Source organism: Cebidichthys violaceus, unplaced genomic scaffold, assembly GCF_023349555.1.
Source record: "Cebidichthys violaceus isolate CVI_PGR_0920_01 unplaced genomic scaffold, fCebVio1.0.p SCAF_8, whole genome shotgun sequence".
In the NCBI taxonomy this organism is placed as follows: domain Eukaryota; kingdom Metazoa; phylum Chordata; class Actinopteri; order Perciformes; family Stichaeidae; genus Cebidichthys; species Cebidichthys violaceus.
Window position 1 is genome coordinate 10,737,075 of NW_027176964.1, and position 25,586 is coordinate 10,762,660.

General features: G+C 38.8%; 1 protein-coding gene across 1 annotated transcript in view; it reads left to right on the plus strand.

Annotated features, from left to right (window-relative positions):
* Window positions 1–25,586, plus strand: part of b4galt2 (UDP-Gal:betaGlcNAc beta 1,4- galactosyltransferase, polypeptide 2) — a 161,112-nt gene that overhangs the window by 105,953 nt on the left and 29,573 nt on the right. Inside the window, exon 5 of the mRNA XM_068737623.1 lies at window positions 19,710–19,897. Within this exon, the coding sequence (XP_068593724.1) occupies window positions 19,710–19,897 (188 nt within the window). The remainder of the gene's footprint in view (window positions 1–19,709; window positions 19,898–25,586) is intronic.

Consider the following 25,586-nt stretch of genomic DNA (forward strand, 5'->3'; position numbering starts at 1 on the left):
TATGTCTTGTTCCTTCCCCACAGATCGGCATAAATGGACGCAGATACGTCCTGAGACACTTGTTTGCATAGCGATACTTGTGCCCATTCAGTAGACCTGTCATTATTTGACAACAGAAAGATGAACAATGATTATATTATAGAGCTCGTATTGAAACTTTACAATTCAGGATAAAATGAAGCGATCCTTGACACAGGAAAAATATGGCTCAGATGTAAACAAAAAGTGATAAAATGCGTCCCTCATGAATAATTTAAAATGAAGTTCATAAAAGTGTCTTTGTATTTTTCCATAATGCTGTGTAGACATATCGCTTGCAGCTAGAGAACTGTGCGTATCCCGGCTCTGAGGTATGCATGAGGCGCACACATTCTCACTGCACAGCTTTAAATACCAGTTAATGCTTGGGGAAGTAATGTGCATACATTTGTGCATATGCATTGTTTATACATCTGGCACCTGTAGTATAATTTCTAGAAAGTAATCACAATTTAGATAACAATCTACCACTAGGGTTAATCTGCATAGTAATGTGTAATACCATATAAGCACAATAACTCACTGGATCATATAATCACATAACACTATATGCAACACTTTGACTTAACAGCTCATTGAAATTTGTAGAAATTACATTTAAACACATTTAAAAACATAGACTGCACCTCTTGGTTCTCTTTTCACAGATATTGCTGTCCTTTTAAACTCTGCATCACTCTGAGTTGATTGTGTTTTAGTCCTGTTTGATTGTAGTAATGACTTTTAGCCTCAGTAATGTCGTTCAACCATCGAATGTCTTTTGAAGAGTTGCTGTCCTCCACCTGCTTCTATCCTTGAACATCTGCCTTCCTGTGCGGAGACATCTTTGAGAACATGTGATAGATATTCTGTGATCAGGCGAGCTAAATGATCGTCCCTATACCGATTTAAGTAACACCTTGTGGTTATTTGCATTTCCCATCATGTCGAGTCAGTTATTCTCTCTCATCTTAACTTGTTTGATGATCTGCCAATCATGAAAGTGGATTTCCATCATCCACAACATTAAATCACTTCTCTCTAAATTGTCCGATGACGGGAGCTGATTTTATACAGTATTTGGTGGAAAAGAAAAACTTCTGATTTCTTTGAACGTGTGAAAAGTGTGAAATCTGTTGCAATGACTGCTTAGCAGGTGTTGAGTTTAAAATGAAGTGGGTGTTTTTGACGTGAGAAGTGCCAGTCTGCATACTTAATAAGTGCATTCAAAGGTTCTTCAAAGGTACTTGAAAGAACATCTTTTTATGTGTAAGAAGTTGTCTACATTTTCTTGCTGCTAACAGAAACCAATATAGGTGTAAGTGTGATGCATGGATGACACAAATGTTATTGCCATGTGATATTGCATATTACATGAGTGGGCTGCTCTGGTTACAACATGCATCAGAAAACAAATGTATAATCTATGAGTTACAATACGTGTCGTTCTCTCTCAAATTGTGTCAACAGAGACTTCATATTTGTCGAAGTTATTCCTTTTGCATAATTCCCAAGAACTACTATGTCAGGTATGAAAAATAAAGAGGAACATGGAGAAAGTATTATGAATTAAACAGCTTAATGAAGGTTTTTGGCGCTGCCAGCAGTATTCATCTTACACACGCAGTCTTTCCTCCCTTTGTTTCATTGCTGGAACAACTGTTTGTGTGGATTATAGTGGTTGTATTCCCTGTAACTCATTTCTTAACTTAAGCACTCAGCACACAAGTGTTTTTATTAGCATAGTTACACACATTTACACCCGGAGGCTGTCCAGTACAACCACAGTCTCACCTGCTGGCAACTGTGCAGCTCCCACAGAGCGGTCGTGGTTACAAAGCAAATGGAAAGCAAAACCTCCAGTAAAGATCCATTATTATCATCTCAGGAGTGACATTTTCTATTTTCTCATCAGCATAATATTTAGATTTTCATAATGCATTACAATAATGAGGAACTTTTTTTTCTGTTTATACAAATAATCTATGTACTCTTTTAAAAACCAGCCTCTGTAGGCGTTTGATGAAGCTTTTAGGATATTTCAAAAACTCATTCACAGCTTTATTTATTAGAACATCCTAGTTGCATCTTAAGTTTAACTGCAAAAGCTATTAACTGGATGAGCTTCCTGTTTATTTGGATTTAAATTTTTTCTCTAAGTTTTGCTGTTGTGGTTTATGGTATGTTGTTACTTTTACTCAATGATGATGGAACCCCTCTTTTTTATTTTCACTGCATTATTACCCCTAACACACACACACACACATACACATCTTACCACAAACACACACCACTCCTGCTGTGCAGTAAGCTGATTGGCCACATTGTGGACTTACGTGCCCCATGGGGCTCCATCCTCGCAGTGCTCAGCCTGAAAACTCCTTATCTCCACTCTGTCGACTATCTCAACTCTGTGCTCGGCCATGGCAAGGGCAAACCGCGGGCATATTACTTTATTGGGTGACAGAACAACATGCTTCCATCCAGTTATGAGCCAAAGGTTGTGGCCTGTGACTCAGAGCAAAACACATCACAAATAGATTATTCTTCTCCTCTGACTGCTTTCTATTTGTTTCACTGCAAATCCAAACCCCAAGAATGTCAGCAAAAATATGAGGCTTAAATACAACAGTACCCATAGAGCTAGGTGTTACATTGTGAGTACTGACTGAATGAATGTTGTCCATGGATTTTGTACCATCGAGAATGTCTACTTATAAAACCTGTCACTAAATACCTGGTTAGATTGATCTTGTTTACCCTTTTTTAGCCACACTAGGTGCGTGGCTGTAGGGATGGCAATGCTGTTTTTTTGGTCTCTTGGTCAGTACACCACTTTGGTCCAGACTGAAATATCACAACTAATGAATGGATTACCATGAAATGTGTTCAGATATTTATGTTCCTGTCTGGATGAATGTCTTTTGGGATCCCTTAGCTTTTTTCATCTAGAGCAACCATGATGTCAAAAGACAACACATTGTATTGTTCAGTACTTTGGTTTATGACCAAATATCTGCAAAATGAGCCTCAGCTGTACTTTGTGTTTCCTGCTAATTAGCAAATATTAACATGCTAATACAACAAACTAAAAAAATAATGGCTTCTTAATATCACTGTGTACACATTGTCATTGTGAGCATCTTAGACAACTAGCATTCAGCTCAAAGCACCTCAGAGAGTAGACGCTTGTGTTGTTTCATCAGATAATGCTTTGTTTAAATGATCATTTTAATTAGTGTTGGTACTTTTTACATTCTATTTTGTTTGGCAGCTGTTTGTGTAATAACAACATAAAACAAATTCCTTTGAGAAGGTACACATATTTTGTTTATTCAAAATACAAAAATGTTGTACCCTGAAAGTAAAGTAAAGTTAGCTGCTGAGATACCACTTTCATCTACATCGTTTTTCAGCGGAAGTTATCTGCTGTATAAAACTTTGTCACCCATCATGCATGCTCCATAGCATAACCAATATAATTCAGCTAAGCAGTGTCGTCTAGCTACAACTACAGATCCATGCCAACAAAGTTTATGACCCTTTTGGCCCGCTGCAGCCATTGAGCTACCATCAGGTTAACATATGTCACATAATTCATCTAGAAGAGATTCAGCTGAAGGGTGTAAAATGTATCTTGAATGATACTGCGCTTTTAGACCTCTCATTCCCAGAGCTGCCATGTTGTTGACCCCAGCTATACAAGGCTATGAATCATATGGAGTAGCTTTAACATCCCAATAGATCATACTGCCTATCTCTTTAGAGTACATCCACTACACATTTGTTTTAAAAGTCTGATTAATGTTTCTTCACCCATGAGCTTATCTGCATCCAATGACGTAAAGTAAAGGGTTTTACAATAACTGTAAAGTAAAAGGGAAGAAAGAAGAAGTAAAGAAAGGAAAAGCGACATATGAGGAAGCTGCTTACGACTGCTACAGTATGACTTTTATTATTTTAAATAGAGCTTATTGGTATTGATACCACATTACACTGCAGCCATGTTAACAAACAACTTGAACACCCAGGCTTCTCCATGCTTCCCTCCTTTCACAGCAACACAGTAATGAATAAATCGTCCTTGAACAGCTATCGGCTGTGATTAGATCCTCATATTTGTCCTTACAACCTCCTCACGGCAATAATAGCCGATTTAAACTTAATAACATTTTCTAGAAGTGCTGCAATTTGCACTAGCTTCAAGTTAAAAAAATAACAATAATACTTTTATTTAAAAGATGTCATAGGTTGGTTGTCAAAAGTTGAAGCAGCCGGTAATAGGATTGAAAGATGCAAGGAAAGACACCGCTTTTAATATTTGTAGTGAAACTAATGAAGCAAAGGACATAATCTAGTTAGTGAAGCATCCCCATCTTTACATTTTTTGTGGCGTGAAACGTTTAGCCCTTGACCCGGGACAAAAAGTTGGAACGACGGAAAGGAAGGGAAGAAGTGAAATGAGAAGAAAGGACTGAAAAGGAAACGTGGAGTACTATGAGTAATGTACATGGCTTTGTGATATGATTTTCACTCACTGTCTCTCTGCCAGTAGATCATCTGTTTTTGTTATTTATGTGACAGGGTTTCTTCACAGTAGTGCTTCTCAATGGGACGTGCAATTTCTCACTGTTGGGTCAACCCCCTCTCCGACAATAGCAACAGTACATTTTCATGAGGCTGAATTCCACAGGATGACGACCAAAGAGCTCCAAAGCTCGAGTCCCGGGGCGAGACTAAGTTTCTAATGTCGGAAAAAAAAAACGAAGTGCTCTTTGCTTCACAGGAGTTCGTCTCACTGGATGGGTTTTCATTATGTCACAACAGGAGTTTGACATGCATGTGGAGAAAAGCCCCAAGGTAAACATTTTGTCTAAAGTCAGATGAGAAACGGAGTAATTCTTCAGAGGCTCAGTCTCAAGAAATGTGGTCTCCCTCCATGAAACAAGTTTAATCAAGAAATGAAACACCTAATTACAAGTGTCATGTTGGGATTCCTTGAGAAACAGTCCACATGGGCCATGTTGGGCCTCAACTTAGCTTAAAGCTACACTAATTAATAGTTTTTCATATCAACAATGGATCAAATGATGATGAATAATTAGAAACCCACAGAAGCCATCACTGCACTTCCAATGAACATTTTAACATGTTCAGCTTCTTGTTTTGGTTTTATGGCCAAGTTAGCAGAGAACAAAGTTAGCGGAGAATGAAGTTAGTGGAGAACAAAGTTAGCGGAGAACAAAGTTAGAGGAGAACCAAGTTAGCAGAGAACAAAGTTAGCATAGACAAAATTTACGTAGAACAAAGTTATCGTAGGTTGTAGTTAGCATTGGGTGTAATAAGCAACCCAAACAAAACTAGTTCAAAATTAGCGTAGAACAAAATTAGCATTGAATAAAATTGGCGTCAGACAAAGTTAATGTCGGACAAAGTTAACGAACAGCAAGTAAGCTAGTTGAGCACTTGAAGCCAGATATTTCTATCAGGATTTTGAGGAGAACAAAAATTAACTAAATGGAGATTGCATTTAACTAACATTAATCACTTGGACAGAAACATGACTCCAAATGGATGCTAATGTTGCTACGTGTCTGTTGTGGGTGTGTTACTTTACTTTTATTTGGCTACTGTTTGATAACACGTTTGACATTTCAACTTTATAAATTGATACGCAAATGTTGTGTTTTTTAGCTTTTTCCTCTGCCCCCCTGTGAGAAGCAGAATAACTCAACAGCAAGCTAACAGACACACAACATTGACATGTTATCATTACCTTGTAAAGTGTTAGCACACACTGGCTTATTGAACATCCAGCAGACACGGAGCATCCATTTGGAGTCGTGTATTTTGCTGTCAAAGAATGTACTAATGATATTACATAAAAACAATTCCACAGTTTGGGTTGTCTTTAAGAAATACAGTGGTGTCTTGCTAGAGTTCCTCTCACTCCCAAAAAGTAAAGAATCATGATATCATTATATGCTTGTCATAGTTATGTCTCTTAGTCGATGCACTAACAGAGTCTTCTAGAGATATCTGAGAATAACTCAAAATCAAACACACTGTCTGACACCCACGCAGGCCGAGCAATATCTCAAAGTGATGGGGAAATTGGAGAAGGCTTTTTCATTATTAGGGGGGAGGCAGATGGTGTCCCATATTCTTCCTGATGTGAAATTTGGAAGAGGCATTTGACTGTATCATCAAGGTGTAGGTTTGAGGGACATGCAGTGTGTAACACAGACTTTGTGTGTTAGTTCCAGTGTGAATGTCTGCGTCTTAACTTACATAAGACGGCAGTCCTGCGGGATGTCTTCATGATGCGTGTTTTGTGTGCATCGTGCCATTTTATTCTTGTTTCCCCACCTATGGACATAAATAACCATTTAGCATATGAACTCTTACACTTACTTCTATACTATGATACTGTGCATACATATATGCAACTCACCTAGACTGTTCCCTACTGTTAACCTCTTTAGAATTTGATGATCCATACTGTTGACCTGATGTTGATGTTGTATTTATGATGTTGTATTTATTCTAGATTTGCACCTTAATGTATGCGTTATCTTAGACTTGTATATTTGCACTCTTCCTACTTTGCATTCTGGGAGGGAACCAGTTTACATAATCCCATGATTTCGCCGCTTATTTTATCTACGTTTTTCGGCTTTTTAGTGGAGGGGCAACATGTTACGTGGATGGCAGCATGACATGAATGAAGAGAGAACAAATTCATTCAAAGTTTGCATCTTTTCATTTTCTAAGGGTCAGAAGCATATAATTGCAAACCAAGGTGGAAGTTCAGGTGACACAGGACTGACCAGTGACCCTGAAAAAGGGTATTTGAGGTGAATATTTCACAGAAACTTCACAAGTTTACAGATACAAACAAAACCAAAGTGCTGCTTGACACAAAGTCACATAAACCATTGAGAGGTTTCTTATTTTTGACTGTAGAAATAAAAGTGACAAAGACTTTTTTGCATGATTTGTTTGCTCGCAGTGGGTCTTCACTGTTGATTAGTTATTTGTTTTGGCCAGCAATTTTGAAAAATCTGTCATTTGTCAAGCAAAAAAGCCAAACATTATCTGTTTAGAGCTTCACAAATGTGTGAATTTTCTGCTTTTCTCTGTTGTATACAGGAAGTGTCTTAAACTTGCTTTCGAACGGCCATCAGGGGGCAACTCCACTGGTTGCAAATATAATTCAGATTGTATAGAAGTCCTGGAGTAAACATTGTAAGCATTAGTTCATAAAAATCTGTTGAATTCAGGCCATTCAGCTTTTTTTGTGCACATATTGAAAGTATGAATACAAACAGGTGGATCAAAACATACTTGGAGAGGTGGGAGTACAAATAGTTATAAAATCGAGAAGTTGTGCAAAATACTCCAAGAAGAGTTTTCATGACATTCAGTTTTACCTTGAGCCCAGTTTTTCTCTTTCCTCCCCTTGTGGTTGTAATGCTGCCATCAAAAATTACTTTCAATTTCTAAAATTGCAGTTTGTTTGTTGGTTTGTAATAACATCTTACCTGCTTTTCCTTTTGTGGAAATTGAATATGTTTCCATTGTGGATGCATTTTTGTATTTTTTTCTGGACGTTTTATCGTCCATCGTATGCGTAATGTTAGAAATGAGTCAGTGCTGCTCGGAGCCACATTTCTAACACTGCAACAACGGTGCTTTGCAGGAATGTAGTTTCCAGCTGGGGGTGTTATAGTTTGTGCGTATTGAATGCCCTTGATGCAGGAGAGGTTAGATGTGATGCGAGAGAGAGACTCCTCTGCCTCTGGAGAGTGCCCCTCTTCCTTTTTTTTTTTTTTTTTTTTACAGCATCACAGTTGTTTGTGTCACAACCGGAGACTCATATGTCTGTGAGAGCAGGTTTGGCACAGCAGGTCAAAGCAACCAGCCACAGCAACCATCTGGCCTCATATTTGTCAAAATGTCAGGTGGGTTTGATTCTCTGCCCTTCACCTTTCTGAAGCTCTCCTTTGGCATGCCAGTCTCTCTGTCTATGCATGTCAGGTGGCAGTTTCAAGTACAACATCTGTGTGTGTTTTCTGTACGAGTCTGCTTTTTCTCTGAGTTGACACATGCCAGCCAACTCCGATGGGGCAGCTCCAAGTTTGCCTGTCTTTTTTTTTGGAAGGTACTGTCTTATTATAATTAGAAACATCATCATCATCTTTTTCTTCCTCTCCCCGTCTCCCTTTATTTCTGTCTGTCAGTCTTTTGTTCTCACTGTCTGTCTGTGGCAGTCACTCGTTTCTCTTCTCTCTCTCTGACTCTTGATGCTGTCATGTTCGGGCGGCTGCTAACTGTACTCTGGTTTGTCACTCTGTGGTCTCGACACCAGACTGTATTCTGTATCAGTATTGTTTACTCCCGGTGTCTCTGCTGAATACTTCAGGTTTTTAATTTATTTTGTGGACAACATGTGTGAGCTTACAGCCTATTTTCTTGACTTGGCTAAAATGGACTCAGACCTTAAATATAGAGGGGCCTGTGATGTTAAGCAGACAGCAGGGACATGATATGAAAGGATAGCATTGTTCACTCAGAAAACGTAATTGCCAATTATTTCACTGATCCTTTTTTTAATTGAAAGTGGAGATCCCAATATTTCTTAAAATGCTTTTGGCAGATGTGTTTAAAATGGCATCTGGAGTATTTTCATTTGATGGAGAGGAGCAGCCATGAAAAACTGATTTTAATATTTCACTTGTAGCCTAAATGAAGAGCTGGAACAAGCTCATACTGAAATACATTTGTGACATGAAGCTAGTTTATATGGATGCAATCCTCTTTAATCATTGATGTAATTTTATATATATTTACTGTTTAATGAATCTCATGTGAAATTAATTGAGAAATTATTTATAAAAAAATATATAGCAGTGTTGGCATACCATTGCCTTGGGCCCAACGGGACCCCTGAAAGAAAGATACAAAATATTTTATCTACCTAATTTATGCGTACTCATTCATTTCAGCTCAGTGTGAGAGTGTTTATGAGTTTTGCAGTCATTTACTGTCGCATTAGTTTTCATCCTCTCCTCTTCTCTGTGTTTCAACGTGTGTGTGTGTGTGTGTGTGTGTGTGTGTGTGTGTGTGTGTGTGTGTGTGTGTGTGTGTGTGTGTGTGTGTGTGTGTCTGTGTGTGTGTGTGTGTGTGTGTGTGTCAGAGAACAGAGAGACGGACATCAAAACACTCGGCAGTCTGCTAACCTGTTGCTCTCGCTATTAATATTCCTGTAATATTCCAGTGTAAAATGCCCCTTCTTCTTAGGAAATTTGTCGACAATTAGACATAATAAATCACAACTTACCCGTTCAGTAATAAATTGTGTTAAGTTGCTATGACTTTGCATGAATAGACTTTTGTACCCTGAATCAAAAATGCATTGGATTTGTTCCCGCTGGTTTGAGTAGTCTGTGTGAATTAATTCTGCACAGTAAATCATCGTATATGCTGAGATTTTAATTTCCAGTGTTATTTTAGCTTTGCTCTCTTGAGACTATTTGGCCTTTCCAATGAACCTTTCAAACCATTATAACCTTTAATTAGGAATAAAACCATTACATTCACTGTATGTGTCAGTGTATCGTATAAAGGGCAGAATTATTGTGATTTTCATTGCTCCTTTTGCTCATAATATAAAAAAAGAACAGTACAATATATTCTTTTCCCGCTTTTTTAATTCAGCTCTGAACCCCTCGACACAGCAGCACAGAAATAAGAAAGAACATGAAGGGCCGTACTGCAGTTTCACTTTTTATTTCCACACGGACATCTCAGCCCAGATCCCTGCAATAAAACAAATTTACTGAACAGTTTATATTGGGAGTGCGGTCCTGCACTTATTTACTCACAACAAATTACTTGCTTCATTGTTTCAGCGCAGCAGAGTAGCATATCATCACCGGCTGCTGTGTTGATGTCGCCCTGATCTGCGTCTATCGACTACACCGAGGCGGAATAGTAATTGAATTGCCCGTCGTGGCCCGGCCTTTCGCTTTACTTGGGAGCTCCTCTGTGTCCGGACTGCCAGAAAGTCATTACAGCAAATTTGTCATTCTGGCCCCACGCCAGCTCGGTGACGCTCTTCCCTCCTCACTCTTTGTGTTCTGTGCCAAGCTCTCATAAAGCCGGAAACATGCCGCAGCGAGTATGATTGAAGATGTTAGGTTATGAATTAGAAATACATAGCCTGGTGTGTGTTTGTGTTTGTGTGTGTTTGTGTGCATGGCTGACTGCGGTATCTAATCAAGCTTTGATGAGCCTCCTGTTTCCCAGGTGGCCGGAGAATGAAGGGATCATCATCTTTTATTAAGAACACATGGCCGAGTGCATTTAGTCACAAATGTTCACACAGGCTCTAATGAACACAAGCTCTCGTTCTCCTTTTCTCTCTCATGTGTTTCTCTTATACCAGTTGACCGTTCCCCTAGTTACTGTTACCATCCTGTCAAGCTTTTCCGCTCTTACACAACACATACGCAGTTTACAATAACTGTGGCAGATTTCCCTCTCAAAGGTTGCTACCAGATCCGTACTTTTCTTCCTTTCAGAGAGTTAAGCTGTCACACAGATTTCATAAGCTACAGTTAAATAAGAGCAAACTGAGCTGATAAGTCAGAACTCTCAGCATGCAGGACCATTTTCCACACAGTGTATACCAGAAGTAGAATAGGAGTAATAAGGACATTTAAGCGTTTTCAATGGTTTTTGATACAAAAGAAAACGGCAATTGTTAGTTGATATGGTCAGTGCTAGCTAACTAGCCAGCTGTATTCAAGTTAGCTTGCTAGTTTTCCATATCCGCATGCTTTAATGCTACACTGGTTACAGAGAATGAACTGAACAAAGTTGTCACTCATCTGGCGATGGTAATGTGCTTTCCTACACTGTGACAAGAGTGTGTGGATGAAGCATTCAGTTGTCAGATTTTAGTCATACTCTGCTCTCTATGCTTTGTAACGTTACTAATTCACTGCCTGCTTCTAGTCGTTACTGCAAAACCTCACCTCGGTGAGTCTGTGACTCTCCATAAGTCAGTTTAGCCTGTAAGAAAGTAAGCCCGCTACAACGGTCGCAATGGCAACAGTATCACTCCGCTGTGGTATCACTCACTCTTACTGCAGCCTCGTGCACAACGCTTAAACATGGTTGACTGACCTGCAGTGGCTAGCTACAATTGCTAAGCTATTATTGGACGTTTGCTACTTGGGGGAGGTCAGCTCCTTTTTCTTCCTGACACATACTCATATGAACACACAGGAAGCCCCACCCGCACACACACACACACACACACACACACACACACATTCAACTCAATCTCCATTAAGTGAGATAAGGTGAAATCTTTCTCTGTCTCTCCTGTGGTCTGTCTTTCCCTGCACTGACTGACCGGGCCAAATGATAGGATGAGAGGCCCCACCTCCGTCTATCTGCAGGAGACTGATAACTCCTGTCACACGCACACACACACACACACACACACACACACACACACACTACATTCAAATACGCACACTGACTCGCTGTCTGGTGACAAACATTCAGGCAGAGAGCTGGCTGGGCTTTAATCCATCACCATGGCAACAGTCCAGGTGTGTGCGTTTGTGTCTGTCCGGTGACCGGGAGAAAGTTATATGTTCATCACACACCCTCACGGAGGGAGCAGCGATGGATTTATCTAGCGATACCCAGATATGGCTGATAGGGTTAATTGGTTTTCAGAGGGCATGTAGAGAGAGAGAGAGAGAGAGAGAGAGAGAGAGAGAGAGAGAGAGAGAGAGAGAGAGAGAGAGAGAGAGAGAGAGAGAGAGAGAGAGAGAGAGAGAGAGAGAGACACTGATCAGATTACTGCAGACACACCAGGGAAGCACTGCCAGAGACAAAGAGAGCACAAAGCCAGATAGGAGTAGATAGAAAACACATGTAAGTAATGACTTGAAAGCACAAAGTGCGCATAGAGAGATGGAAGAAGATTGTATCAATAGAAGAGGTGAGGATCGAGAGATGTGAGGGGCGTTGATGGTCAATAAAATCGGACACAGCAAAATGTTTATTTCCTCAATTTTATCCTTTGTTTATGAGTTGCCCATGGGCATTTTAAACTACTTGTCCCACCTCTTAATTTGTCACCATGCTTCACCTCGGTATTGATTTGAGTTTGGATGCAAAGGCTTTGAATTAGAGCCAGTTTTAAGATTGACAAAACGGTCTTACCTCAAAGTGAGAGAATTCTCAGAAAGGCTGATAAAGGGACCTTGAGATGAGGTGTTTTGTCAACCGCTGGGTCTAGTTTGTAACATGTTGTTCACCAAGTTTATTATTTAAACTGCTAAATATCTCAGTACATAGCTTGTTTGTGCTCACTTATAGATACAGTGTCGCCATATTGCTGCGCCATCTTGCTTTCACATTATTCTTCTCTTTAGCAGAAAACACATTTTCCAGATGAGTTCATTTAATGAATAAATCTGCATTATCTCAGTGTTATTAGTTTACTTACACATATATAACTTCTCATCCTCCAGGGTTCAGATAAGAACAATCACAATGATGCACTGCTTCAGTCACTCATTCAATCATTGTTATTGATGCGGCACGGATTGTCTCCTGAAGCTTTGACTTCACAAACTTCACTTAAACTTTTGAATAAAATACCACTTACGGAGGCAGCGGGGGTTCCCCTGAGGGAGAGCAACAACGGGAGGTCAACGAGGACATGATAAATGACTGCTGAGTAAGAGTGCAAGCAGCTTCAGTAGTGGCTCCTAAACACAAGTGGCTTTAGTGTGGGGGGGTTTAAGGATCAATGTTACCTTCCACAAAGCCCCCTTACTCTTTCTAACAGGATTAAAAAACAAGAACTCTTCTCAATGTTCGTTCCGTTAAAACATTATTCGTTTTGTAGTGAGATTCATAAAAATGACACATCATGTCCAGTTCCCCTTGACTTAGCACTTTGCGAGAAAAGCTGTCACTTTTTCTAAATTGTATCAAGTTAATCTTATAATCTTATTAGGTTCCCCTGTTTTATTTCAAAAAGCAGTGATAAAGTTGGAAGGTGATGTTTCAGATTAATGCCTCTATTTCTCTGCCAGCAACAGTTTTTCTTCCAGACACTAAAACCAGAATTTACACTTGTGAAACACTTTTTCATCACATTCGACAGGTGTGTGTGAAGAGGGATTTCTGACACTCAGGGAACCCTTTTGAAAAAGCTTCAAGTGCACATTGAGCCTTGGAGACAGCTGAGATATCGATGTCATGAATATTTTAGAAGAACACTGAAAATCGGATTGCAGCTGTTATTTTTAAAGCCAGTTTTGTCTTCAGTCTTGATGAGATAGTTAATTGTAGATTTCACTGATGTTCATTACCCGCTCCACACGGCCCAAGTCTCATCACTAAAACTTTTGGAGGCAGTGTTGACGTCGTTCCCTGTTGAGGATAGACTAAACAAACCTTTCTTTCAGCAGTGTCCCGCCTCGCACACACTGTCGAACACATTACAACCACAACGGGGAGCGTTTCAGCCACAGTTTCCTGCTGTCAGTCACTGAGCCGCTGCAGTGGAGCAACAGGACACCTTGATGGCAGATGATGAGTGTTTTCCTTTCAATTACCCGACCCCTATTTACCCAGGCAGCCAGTGATTCACCCCAGCGGTTTTTCAGTCAGAAGTTGACTTTCCCAGCTGCTGCCTGCACTTATTACCAGTCAAAAGGTGACACTTGGCACCAGAGCTGCAGTTTGCCTGAGCGCTGCAAAGAATTTTTGCATTTTTCAGCTAATTGTTTTGGTATTCAACTGAAGCAGGCAACTGTTTTCAGTGAAAAATACCTGGTAATCCCACTGAACCTTTCCTGCCAAGCACCAAACACAAAACAGATACAGTTAGTGACTGGCTGGTGAACATTGTGGAGTGTTTAGCAGCTTAAGAGCTCAGGGGTTAGACCAAACCAGAGTGTAAAGGACAGTGGGTATTCAACATAGATTCCTTAAGTGACTTAAGCATGACTGGGAATAGATAATAATGTTGTTCTATAACTGCTGAATGTGTAAATAGGCTGGTAACTATAGCACTTTTGTCAACATAAGTGTTAACAACTTGTTGCACTGCCCTCAAATAGGTGAGAAATTGTCCAGATTTTTGGTCAAGTGCATAAAAATATAATACAAATTAAATCTTTTGATATTCTCAAAAATGAAAATGGTAAATTGATGAAGTCATACATTTTCGATACAAATAGTGGAATGCAAAACTGTCATCATGAAAAACAGAGGAGTTTTATTTGTTATGGAACCAGTTTTTTCTCTGAATATTTTTTTTACCTACAATGCTCCTTATATGATTCATACAGTTGATTAACTAAATAATTAATAACCTGCAAACATTAACATGTAAATCATGTTTGTAGTTGTTTGAGGGAGGCACTTCACATCACATCTAGTTTTCCCTTCATAATTATGCTGAATGCACTTAATGTAAGTTACTCTGCACAAAAGCATCTGCCAAAAGAGTGTAATTTAATTTAATGTGAAGATTTATATTATGTATAAATGCCAATTACTGCACAATGCGCTAACAGAAGCATGTTGTTTTGAGCCTATTGTCTGAACAAAAATATTTAATTTAAAGAGCATTCCTGCAGTGCGGGGGCGGCTTGCAAACCGAAACCTGTCATTGTGACGAGAGACGTTTAGGTAGCCATAGAAGGGCCTGATCACACTTAATTGAGGGTTGAGGTGCTGAATTTTTTCATGATATTATCTCCTGGTAAGTGTGAGCTTGAAAAAAACATATTTTTGTGACACACATACTTAGTAAACTCATTTACACAAGGCTGAGACCACACGCTCACATGCATATGCACACTGCATTATGGGTCCAGCCTGATCAAAAACTAATGGAGCAGAAATGTCCTTGAAAGTTAAAAGATGCCCGTGAAATTGAAAACGTGGAGCCAAAAATCGCCGTCTGCTAAATTGGAGTACCCTTTCCGCATTTCACCCTGTCAACATGTAATTTGTTGATTTGTCAAATATTCACACATGAATGGTTTTAACTGTCCCCTGTGGGCCACTGTAGGGAAAGTGTGCAGATCTCTCCAGTGAACTCTGCGTGAAAAAAAAAGGAGACAGGTTTTGAGCAGGAAACAACAGCCTAAAGCAGGACGGGAAAAAATAACAGAAAAATGCAGCCGGCAGCAGTGGGAAAATGCAGTGTCCACAGAAAACATTGCATCAACAAAATAAAACAACAGATATTGGAAAAAAAACTGAACAATGGAGTGGTGGTAGATGGACTGGTTAGAACACAAAGGAAGACTGCACCCTCCTCCTCTACTGGCTACTTGCCGGTTTATATTGTGAGAAAGAAAAGTGTTACATTTTGTAATTTGGATTCAAAATACAGCACCTTACAAATTGAGTGTGAATCAATTTTCAGGTCAAATTGTTTCATAAAATGACACCCACAATTGGGTTGTTAGTAAAATGTTATATATTGAATGTAATGGCTGTCAGTTTACCTCCTGCAGGTGATATGATCTCACTTATGTCAGGAAGTGATGAGAGAAGATGTATAGAGCCATAAAGCCGAGATGCTGGGAGGTTTACACACACACACACACACACACACACACACACACACACACACACACACACACACACACATGTCTTAATTAAATAATAAACAATGGTCAAAATAATCCTCAATGAGTTAAGCCCAAAAAGAAGATTTGGATGTGAATTAGCTCATCTGCAGGGAGCTACACACTAGAGAATCTCTTTCTGTCTCCTGCACTCCCTGACTCGTTGTTTCTGTCTTTTATTTCTCATTTTCTCAAACACACAAAACAGATGCAGAATATACTTTCAAAAAACTAACAATCCTTCTCTATATTGGCTGTAAATTGACTGTAGCTTTTAGCACAAAAAAGAACGCTCAATGCACTTTTGAGATGAAACTTTTTGCTGGAACAGAAATGAGTTGTGGAAGGCGAGAACACTCAAAAGATAACAAAAGGATCTTGTTGTCATTTTCGCGGTAAACCTTTGTAACAGAGCTGAGGATGTATTTTGTGAAACTCACAAAGTTCTAGTGGTAATCTGGAAAACAGAGTGCTGCTCCAAACTACACGTTAACTCTTTGTACACAATAAATTATGTCTCAAATACGAGAAAATGACTAAACCTGCCACAAACAAGAAGTGGTAAAGGGTTCCTCAAAGATTAAGCTGAGCACATGGTTCCTAAATTGATCAGATCTGTAAGAACCCCAATAAAACTTAAATTGGGTATTTCATAAAAAAAAAAAAAGGTTATATATGTTTGTATAAATTATCTTTAAATCCCAACAGCAATCAATAAATGAATGTCCTGACAAAAAAAAAGAAAGAAATCTGGTATGTCTGGCTGTTGTGGGACTGTAATAGGCCCATCCAATCATTTCAGTCGGGCTGCCTGCCTGAGTGCATTCTGCCTGTGCACTCATTGCTTGTCAGCGAAGTCTTCCACAAGCTGCTAGCTTGACAGCTGTGAGTACTAACAGTAGCCATGTTTGTTGTTTTCGTTCATTATGATATGTTTACGCGTTGGAGGGAGGCCTGAGGAGATGGACTGCAAGTGTTGCTGACTCAGCTACTTTCTCACTATAGGTTTAGTGACTTTCGGAGGTAGTGCTGTTTGCCACTTTCATTGGGGGAAAAAAAACTGGTAACACTGGGCTATGTTTTTCTTTTGGATAATATTCAGTTTTAAAGTTAATCATTTAAAATGTATGTGTCTACTAACAAAACGTCATTTACATAATGTTTCAACACTTTTAAAGCAATTTGAAAGAATGGGCTCCGAACAAGTTAACTTTTGGGTAGAGGGCAGACATTTAAATATTTTTTTAATTTTTCAACAAATCCCACCATTTTATTTGCAGGACCTATCTTGCCTTTGAATATTACTTATGTAAAATACCATTTTATTCTATTGATTTATTCCTTTTTTTGTCCGGATGTATCAGCTGCTGCCCTTAGTTTATTGGATGACATTGGCCATATTTTGCTATCCTAACCTCATGTGATGTTGTTCCAAACTGAACAGACTGTGTCAAAAACACACAGAGGACTATTTTAGCTGATATTTGGAGCCCAAGTGGATTTGTGACAATAGATTTTTTTGTTACCTGCAAAGGGGATTATGCTCTCAAATCTCAGGTATTAGTGGGTTTACCAGGGGGATTATGCATTGCACTTAATTCACGGTCGGTCCAAACAGATAATGCACCAGTGTGGAAGCAAGTGTAACTCCAAAAAAAAAAAAGGGTATCAGGCAGCAGATGCATTAATCATCTTGGGAATCTCTGTGCTGTCTAAAGTGGGTGGTTTTCCCTAATGGCCAAGGAATACGTGACTGCAGAAAATGTGTAACAGTAGTTAATTGTTTGGCTACATACTGTAGATACTGAGACATTCATCAAACTGGGTCTTTTTTATGATATAAGGAATGAAGCTTTGTGCTGGGACCCAGTCACATCTCCATAAACATGTAATCTTGTCATGTGGGGCCCCTCACGACGTCTTAGAGATTTTGCATAAGGACTTACATGAGCCAGATTTGCATGAAAATCTTTATTACAGTCATGATGACTCAAAAAGCTCATGTTTCAGTGTAAATACAGCAGATTTCTTTGGAGCTCACTACTACTAATGTAACTGTTTATCAGGAAAAGTAACTTGCATATAATACAACAAATGAATGAATTTCAATTTCCCAAGTTTTGCTTTCAAAGCACCATAAAAACATACCATCCATCAAACAATAATACAAAAGACATGCTAAAATAAAGAGCAATTTCAATAATTTTCACAATCAGATTTTCAGACCTTAATGTCTGCACTTACATGCAGTTACTTTATCAACTACGGGATGATAAAATAGTTGTTATTTTTGCAATTTAATCTTCTATTTTCTAATCCTGCTGAACATAATGTGTCAAATGTAGTTCCTGTGCTGACTTAATTTAATCAAATAACCTGAAGAAACCGGATTCAAACATTGCAGTCTTTGGCTTTACATATCAATTTGTATTATTATTTGTATTATCCTGCTTTAATTGATAAATCATTTGGTAAATGTGAGAAAATAGTGAAAAATGCTGATAGCAATTTTCCCAGAACACAAGGTGACATATTCAGATAGCTTCTTTTGTCCGACCAAACAAAATATTCAATCACAATCACATAAGCATACCATCACATTTAAGAAACTGGAGCTAATGTGATTCATTCCTTCATCTCAATAATTGGTGATTCATTTTGGCTACAATGCATATAAAGATTTTTACTTGCACTTGCAAGGACAGTTGAGGCCATTTGTTCTCGAAAAAATTGACTACTTGTACAGTAAGTGAATAAAAGGTTTCCTGAGGGGAAATCGTCTTGATGACTCAGTCTGTTAATGCATGTACAAGGTACTGACAGTACAAAGGGTTTTACATTTATATCTCCCTCCTGGACAGCTCAACTCTGTCTCTCTCTAGCCGCTTCCTGAGCTTCCTCGCTGTACTTGTCATAAAAAGAAGAATACATTCAGAGAGTATTCGAAGAGGATGGACTGTCGTCGTGCATCCGAAATGTGTCTGCCAAAGAGTGTCAGGTTGCACAGTAGCTTTACTTCTTGCTCGCTGACCTCCCTGCAGCTTGACTAGGATTTCACAAAGCCAAGCTGTTGCACAAGGGCTGTGCAGAAAGAGATGTACAATTGCTGATACATTATTGAGTTTATAGCTGCCACGTGTGTATTAACCTCAGCTATCTTACGCTGCTGTGCTGCTTGGCAAGGATGCATTCATCTCACCCAAAGTGTTGAACCTGGTCCATGCAAAGACTGAGAAACAGATGTGTTTCACTGCAAACTCATACAAACATCAGTTCAGACTGCCTGTAGAGATAAATACAGCACAAATGCACTGCAGGCCATTCTGACTACAGGGAAAGTTTGATTTTGGGACTTTTTTATAGAGATGTATCACTTATCATTTCATATTCAGCATGAAGATATTACAAACAATAATTTAAAACTACTCTAATTTTTCTTTAAGGTGTTAAACTTCAGCTAGACGGAGTCTCACAAGAAGTGTTTGGTGCTTCAGGCAACTGATCTGTTCTTGGGGTCAATAAACACATCAGTTCATGTTGGATTTATAGTGAAAAACAGCTTTGATGTGAGCCCGAACCCATTTGGCTTGGTCTGACTCATATTGTCTTTTGTTTATGGTAGAAGTGCCTGTAGCAGTTCAGCTTCCAGTTGATGTTTCTATACAGTGTAATGAACACAGCATGTATTATATATTTGGCAGTACTTCTCTCTCTCTCTTATTTAGAGCCTCATCAATGTCTCCTTAACTCTGGTATTAGTCGACATTTAACCTTACAAAGTAGCAGTTTGAAAGTACAAGTTGTACGTTACAGAAACATTAATTGAACATGTTATTGATATCGCACATGCTGAATTTGTGGTTCAGAAGTTCCAATCTGTTAAACTCTTTTCTAACACGGAGTCTTTCAAGCATATGACAAATGCTGATGAAGCTACATTATCTGCCCTCCTCATCTATATGTAAACAATGAGATAATGGTCTCTCTTGTGGTGTGTTCTTGCAGTTGGGTGAGGAAACCTTCAACCGTGCCAAGCTGTTGAACGTTGGCTACACGGAGACTTTGAAGGACGCAGAGTACGACTGCTTCATCTTTAGCGACGTGGACCTGATCCCAATGGACGACCGCAACCTCTACCACTGCTACGACCAGCCGAGGCACTTCGCCATCGCCATGGACAAGTTTGGTTTCAGGTGAGGCCATGGTTTTCAACTTGGCGTGTGATTTTAGAGCTGGTGAGGGAGCATGCTACCCAACTTCTTAGCACAACTTTCTACTAGGTCTTGATGCTTAGGAACACTTCAGTTCAGTCTATTTGAATGTAATATGGGTTAAAGCATTTGCCAAAGTCTAATTTTACAGTTTATTTGAGCTCATCTCAGTTCATTAGTAATCCCACTTAAAGGGACAGTTCTCCCCAAAATCACAAATACATATTTTTCCGTCTAACATGTAGTGCTGTTTATCAATCTAGGTTGTTTTGGTGTGAGCTGCCTGTGTTGGAGATATCAGCAGATATCTGCTTTGACCAGGGAGACATGTGAACCGCGGATTAATTACACAGTTTAACCATCATGGTGTGAAAAAGAGTTCTACCGCCAATCGTCATCGGCCTATATTCAGTAAAAAAGTGGACGTTCTGAAGATCGGCATTCATGCTTTCCAGTCTCTGGTCGCTGATGATACACTATGAACAACAAATCTGTGTTGAAATCGGCAGGAGAAGAGCTAGTTAATGTTAGCAATGTTAACAGCAACAGCTGTTGAGAACAGCCATACGGCTCTGGTATGGCGGCTTCATTTAGTTACACTTTGGTGCTTTCAAGCTCCATTCAGTAAAAATTTGTATTGGATAAAAGTAAATAATAACGTCAGCTTTTAATACATAATAAAACTACTGATGCAAAGATTTTGTATTAACAAAAATACAATAGTTTATTCCCTAATTATTTTAATTGTGGGTTTGTATGCAAATCATCACTATATATGACTTAAACAAAGTAAAAGAAAATAGTTAATGGTAATAAATATTTTACTTCATTGACTATAGACCTATTAGAAATGGACTGAAGTGAGATGAAGCGAGTGAAAACTTTGTCTTATTTGATAAAACAGATGTTGACAAACTGCATATATAATACTAGAGGTAAGAGGAAAAATATGTATTATTGATTTTGGGGTGAGTAGTCCCTTCAATGGTAGGATAGTAAAGTCACACTTGCACATGCACACACCCACACACACATACATTGAGAACAGCTTATAGACCTAAACAGGGAATTGTACCCAAAAGGTTGTTTTTGCAGGTGGGTTCTGCACCTGCCTGTCTGATAAAATAGCATTTCACACTTGTTATGTATTAAACAAATAAATATATGTAGAATTTCAATATGCAATTGGCTGCCTAACAGAAAAATAGAGATGGCCTACAGTCTGTGTTCTGACAGCCAATAGACTAAGCAGTATTTAATTTGACTAAATCTCATTATACTTTGAAATCCTTGTCTGAAGCCTAAATTAGCATGAAAATGCACCACAGTTCACTGCTGCCAATTTTTATTCGGTCATACTTCTGTAGTCCTAACAAGAGCACATGATACAAAGCGAAACTAACAAGTGTAGACTACAGCTGGTGCAGAGACACTAACTATGACGACTGTGTCCAAACACTGGACCTGCATGACCATCCTGCTGCTGAGCGGTCTACTGCAGATACTGGTTCTTTAAAATGAAGGACGAGGAACGCATTATTTGTGTGTTTTCTTAATTTTACATTAATGAGGTGCTGACTTTGTTTGCAATGTGCCGTCATTACTGAGAATCAGAAAAACGTTAAAAACACACAGTACACATAGAATAAAAACATAGAAGGACTGTAACAGGGAACACTATTTGCTGTATAAGATGTGCTCTCTTGTATGATTTATGTAAATATATAAAAAAATAATCATTTAGGTAATTCTTCAAGTTAGATTTTCTGCTTTGACTTGTGATAGCAAACTGAATATCTTGTTTCGATGTGTTGGCCATGACCTTAAAATGTATGACTGCGGTGAGCATTTTCACCGTTTTATGACACTCTATACACCAAACATGAATAATCAGCAGATTAATAGAAAATTAAACACAATCGTTAGTTGCATCCGAATACACACAAAGTAAAAATAGTAAATATACGCATACTGTAGTCTCTGATGAAAAATCTCAGCAGTCATTACTGTTTAGGTGCTTTTATTATGAAACTCCTTTATCACAAACAAGTCTCTAAGAAATTCACATAGACAGAAAAACAAAACAAAACACTGTGAAAAAGTTTAAGTTTGCGGGAAATGATATGGTAAGCGAAAGTGCCATCTCTTGAGTGTGTTAACAAAATGCAGTGTTGCCAAACAGTCTCCCTGCATCCTCACAGCCAGCACTGAATGGTAGCCTCCTGCTTTAGTTGTCTCTTTTTGCATAATGACACCACACCTGCACTCAATTATCTAAAAGCACCACAAGCATTGATTAATGCTCTTAACATGGGCAGCGAATGTGACCTATCCAATCCACAAACTGTCATTCCACAAGAGTTATCCTACTGAAAACCCTCAGGAGCCTCAGCAGTTCCCTGATATACTGCTCAATAAGCTAATGCTATCTGGCAAAAAATACAACAGCAGGTGGTAAGCAGGGTTGTAGCTAACATTTCCTATTAGCAATTAATCAGTAAATACTTTGGTTTGGTTTCTAATGAAGTTTCTTTTTTTGGTCACTAGAAAATGAAGAAAAAAAGGGATAAAAGTAAAGCCTGGTGTTTGGAGTGAGCGGAAGGTCGAAGGATTGATTGAAGTTCTTTGCTGATGTAGAAATCAGGTGTCTGAGCATTCCAACTTTTTTGTCTGCCAGTTTTAGCATTTTAGGAAGCTTCCAAATTTTGTCCAAAAGGACAAAAAGTCAGCAAGCAATTAACAAACGACGATCAAGTGACATTTTTTTGAGCTAAGCGTCATGAAGCTGATTTGGAGCGAGGAGTAAATGTTTTATTTCAGCATTTCAGGAAGACAACCTTCGCTGCTCTCAAATGTAAAAGCACTACAAGTTTGACAAATGGTGAAAACATTGTCACTGAAAGTCAGGTCACATTAAGTGCTGTTCCATTAGCGTAGCACCTCACAACACCTGACAGCTCTCTGAGCAGGAAGGGTCACCTTGAAGTCCACTTCACAGCGCTGCTCTTTAAAAAACATGTCACAAATTACACTCTCTCAAAGGACCTTATGCAGTGTATGAAATTATATTACCATTATATTGCAGGATTTTGTGGATGTTTTAGTACAGTACTTGTTACTCGGGTGAGCACAGTGCGAGTGTGCTGCAGCTCATATGCACATTTACACAGAGCACATTTATGCTAGGCCATGACCTTCTCTTCTCTCTCTCTATTCAGTGACTAACATGGATCGACGTGCACTGTCAATTTTAAGAAAATTAATGACAGGCATGAAATGTGAATTAGTAAAAGTTAACAATGCACCAATTAAAGAGGAGAAGAAAATGCAAAAAAAGCCGATGAATGCTGGAAATGCATTCAACTTGTTTGATTGAGTTTAAGGATATTTATTTAATGTGATACTTCACAGGTTAAAGACCCTAAAACCCCCAACTTCTGGAACATTAAGTGTTCATAATGAAATAAGGAACAATCAGATGTTTAAGTTAGGAATACATGTCTTTCTTCTTTAGTTAAAAAACTTTATTTTAGATTGCCAACATAATCAAACAACCCCAAAAACTGTCAACAGATTCTGATTCAGAGGCTACTTTCTGATTCTGAAAATATTTGACATCCCAGTTTTCAAACCAGGGAGAAGAGCACAAAAAATCCACAAATACATACATTAAATTTGTTGTGTGGAATAACCAAAACCTTTCGAAACTAAACAAACAATTGGGCATTCAGGACCTCAGCACTCATAGAATGAAGCTGGTTGAGAAAATAAACAGGACATTCACATACAATGAAGAACAGTCATTATTAAATGAATTCAAAACAAGCTCAAATGAAATGAAACAAGAATAAAAGGTACAGTATAGTGTAAGAAATTAATAATTATTTGATTTAATAAAAGACAAAGAGAAACATTTCAGTTGCAGCTGACCTGCAGTTTTCTGGGAGATTGTTCCAGATATGTGGTACAAAAAAATGTAACGCTGCTTGTCCATGTTTAGTTTTGACTCTGGGGACAGAAAGTAGTCACGTCTCAGAAGAACTGAGAAGAAGAAGAAGAGGTCTGGATGGTTCATAATGTCGCAGATGATCTATTATGTCCATAAACCATTCAGGGTTTCATAAACCAGCAGAAGTATCAATTCTTTGACAGACAGGAAGCCAGTATAAAGACCTCAGAACTGGAGCAATGTGATCTACTTCCTTGGTCTTGGTGAGGACTCGAGCAGCAGCGCTCTGAATCAGCTGCAGCTGTCCAAACAATTTTTTAGGGAGACCTGTAGAGACACTGTACAGTCAACCCGGTCTCACTGCCAACTCGTCAAATACAGGTGGTTGGTCATTGAACCTCAGCATCTGATATTGACGCACTGCATTTAAAACTAACTCTAATTCCCAGACCAAGCGTTGGTATTTGACTGGTTGGAAGTGAGAATTTGTTTTTACAGTAGTTGAGTCTACTGGAGATAAATGCGTTGTTTTTTTCCAAATCCTCCTTGAGAAGAAACTAACACTGGAAATGCAAAATGCAAAAGGAAAGTTATTATTATACAGAATAAAACCAGGACAAGAATTGACATCATAACATTATTGTCAGATTTCCATCATGCACAGTACACTGTATCTCAGTAGTGTTTGAGAGTTAGCATTTGATGATGAATATCCCACTTCTCTGAGGAAATAATCAGACAGATACGGAGTTTATGGAGTCCCCACTGTTGAAGATTTCATATAAGAGCTTTGTTTATCCTCTTTCTAGCGAGTCGTCGTAAAAAAAATGAGTGAAGTTCTCAAGAAAAACATGCAGTTAATCAAACTTCCAATCTCTCTCTCTCTCTCTCTCTCTCTCTCTCTCTCTCTCTCTCTCTCTCTCTCTCTCTCACCCACACCCACACACACACATATTGCTCACCATATTGTTGATGGGAGAATTTGTGCAGAAACATATGGTCTCATTACTTTCCTCTTGTCATCTTTCAACAGGGAGCTGTCATCTTTTTGACAACACACACTGTCCAGAATATACACACATGTACAACCACACACACACACACACACACACACACACACACATATGTATCTGCCTCTGGTTAGACTCCAGGTGCCTGTCATGACACTCACAGCTGACGTCCGTCCCACTCCACTGGTCTCAAGACTTTTGAGGAAAAAATAAAATGCCTCTCCGCCTTCTTTTGTCCACTATGCACACACACACACACACACACACACACACACACACACACACACACACATACAATATACGTATTATATATACCCTCCTCCATCATTTCATTGTCTTGTTCTTTTGGACCCTCTGTCATATATTTTTTGTATTTATCTTGTATTTATTCTCTTCATCTCCTGATCTTTTCCTCATTCATTCTCTTTTTTACTCTAATGTCATGTGTTATCCAACATTTTAATTGTAAATGGCCAATGCTGACTATTGGAAACTTCTAGTATTCACTAGAAGCAGCTAGTTTGGCTGCTTATTAGCGCCAGAGGCCAGCAGTATGCACAAGTACTACGGCCCCTGTTTACACCCGGTCATTTCATGTGTCTTGAGTGGATTATATATGGATGTGGATTATCTACTTACTGTAGAAAGGCACCCATAAATTATCCACTTAAAAACGCATCCAAAACAAGACACATTAAATGATCTGCTTGCC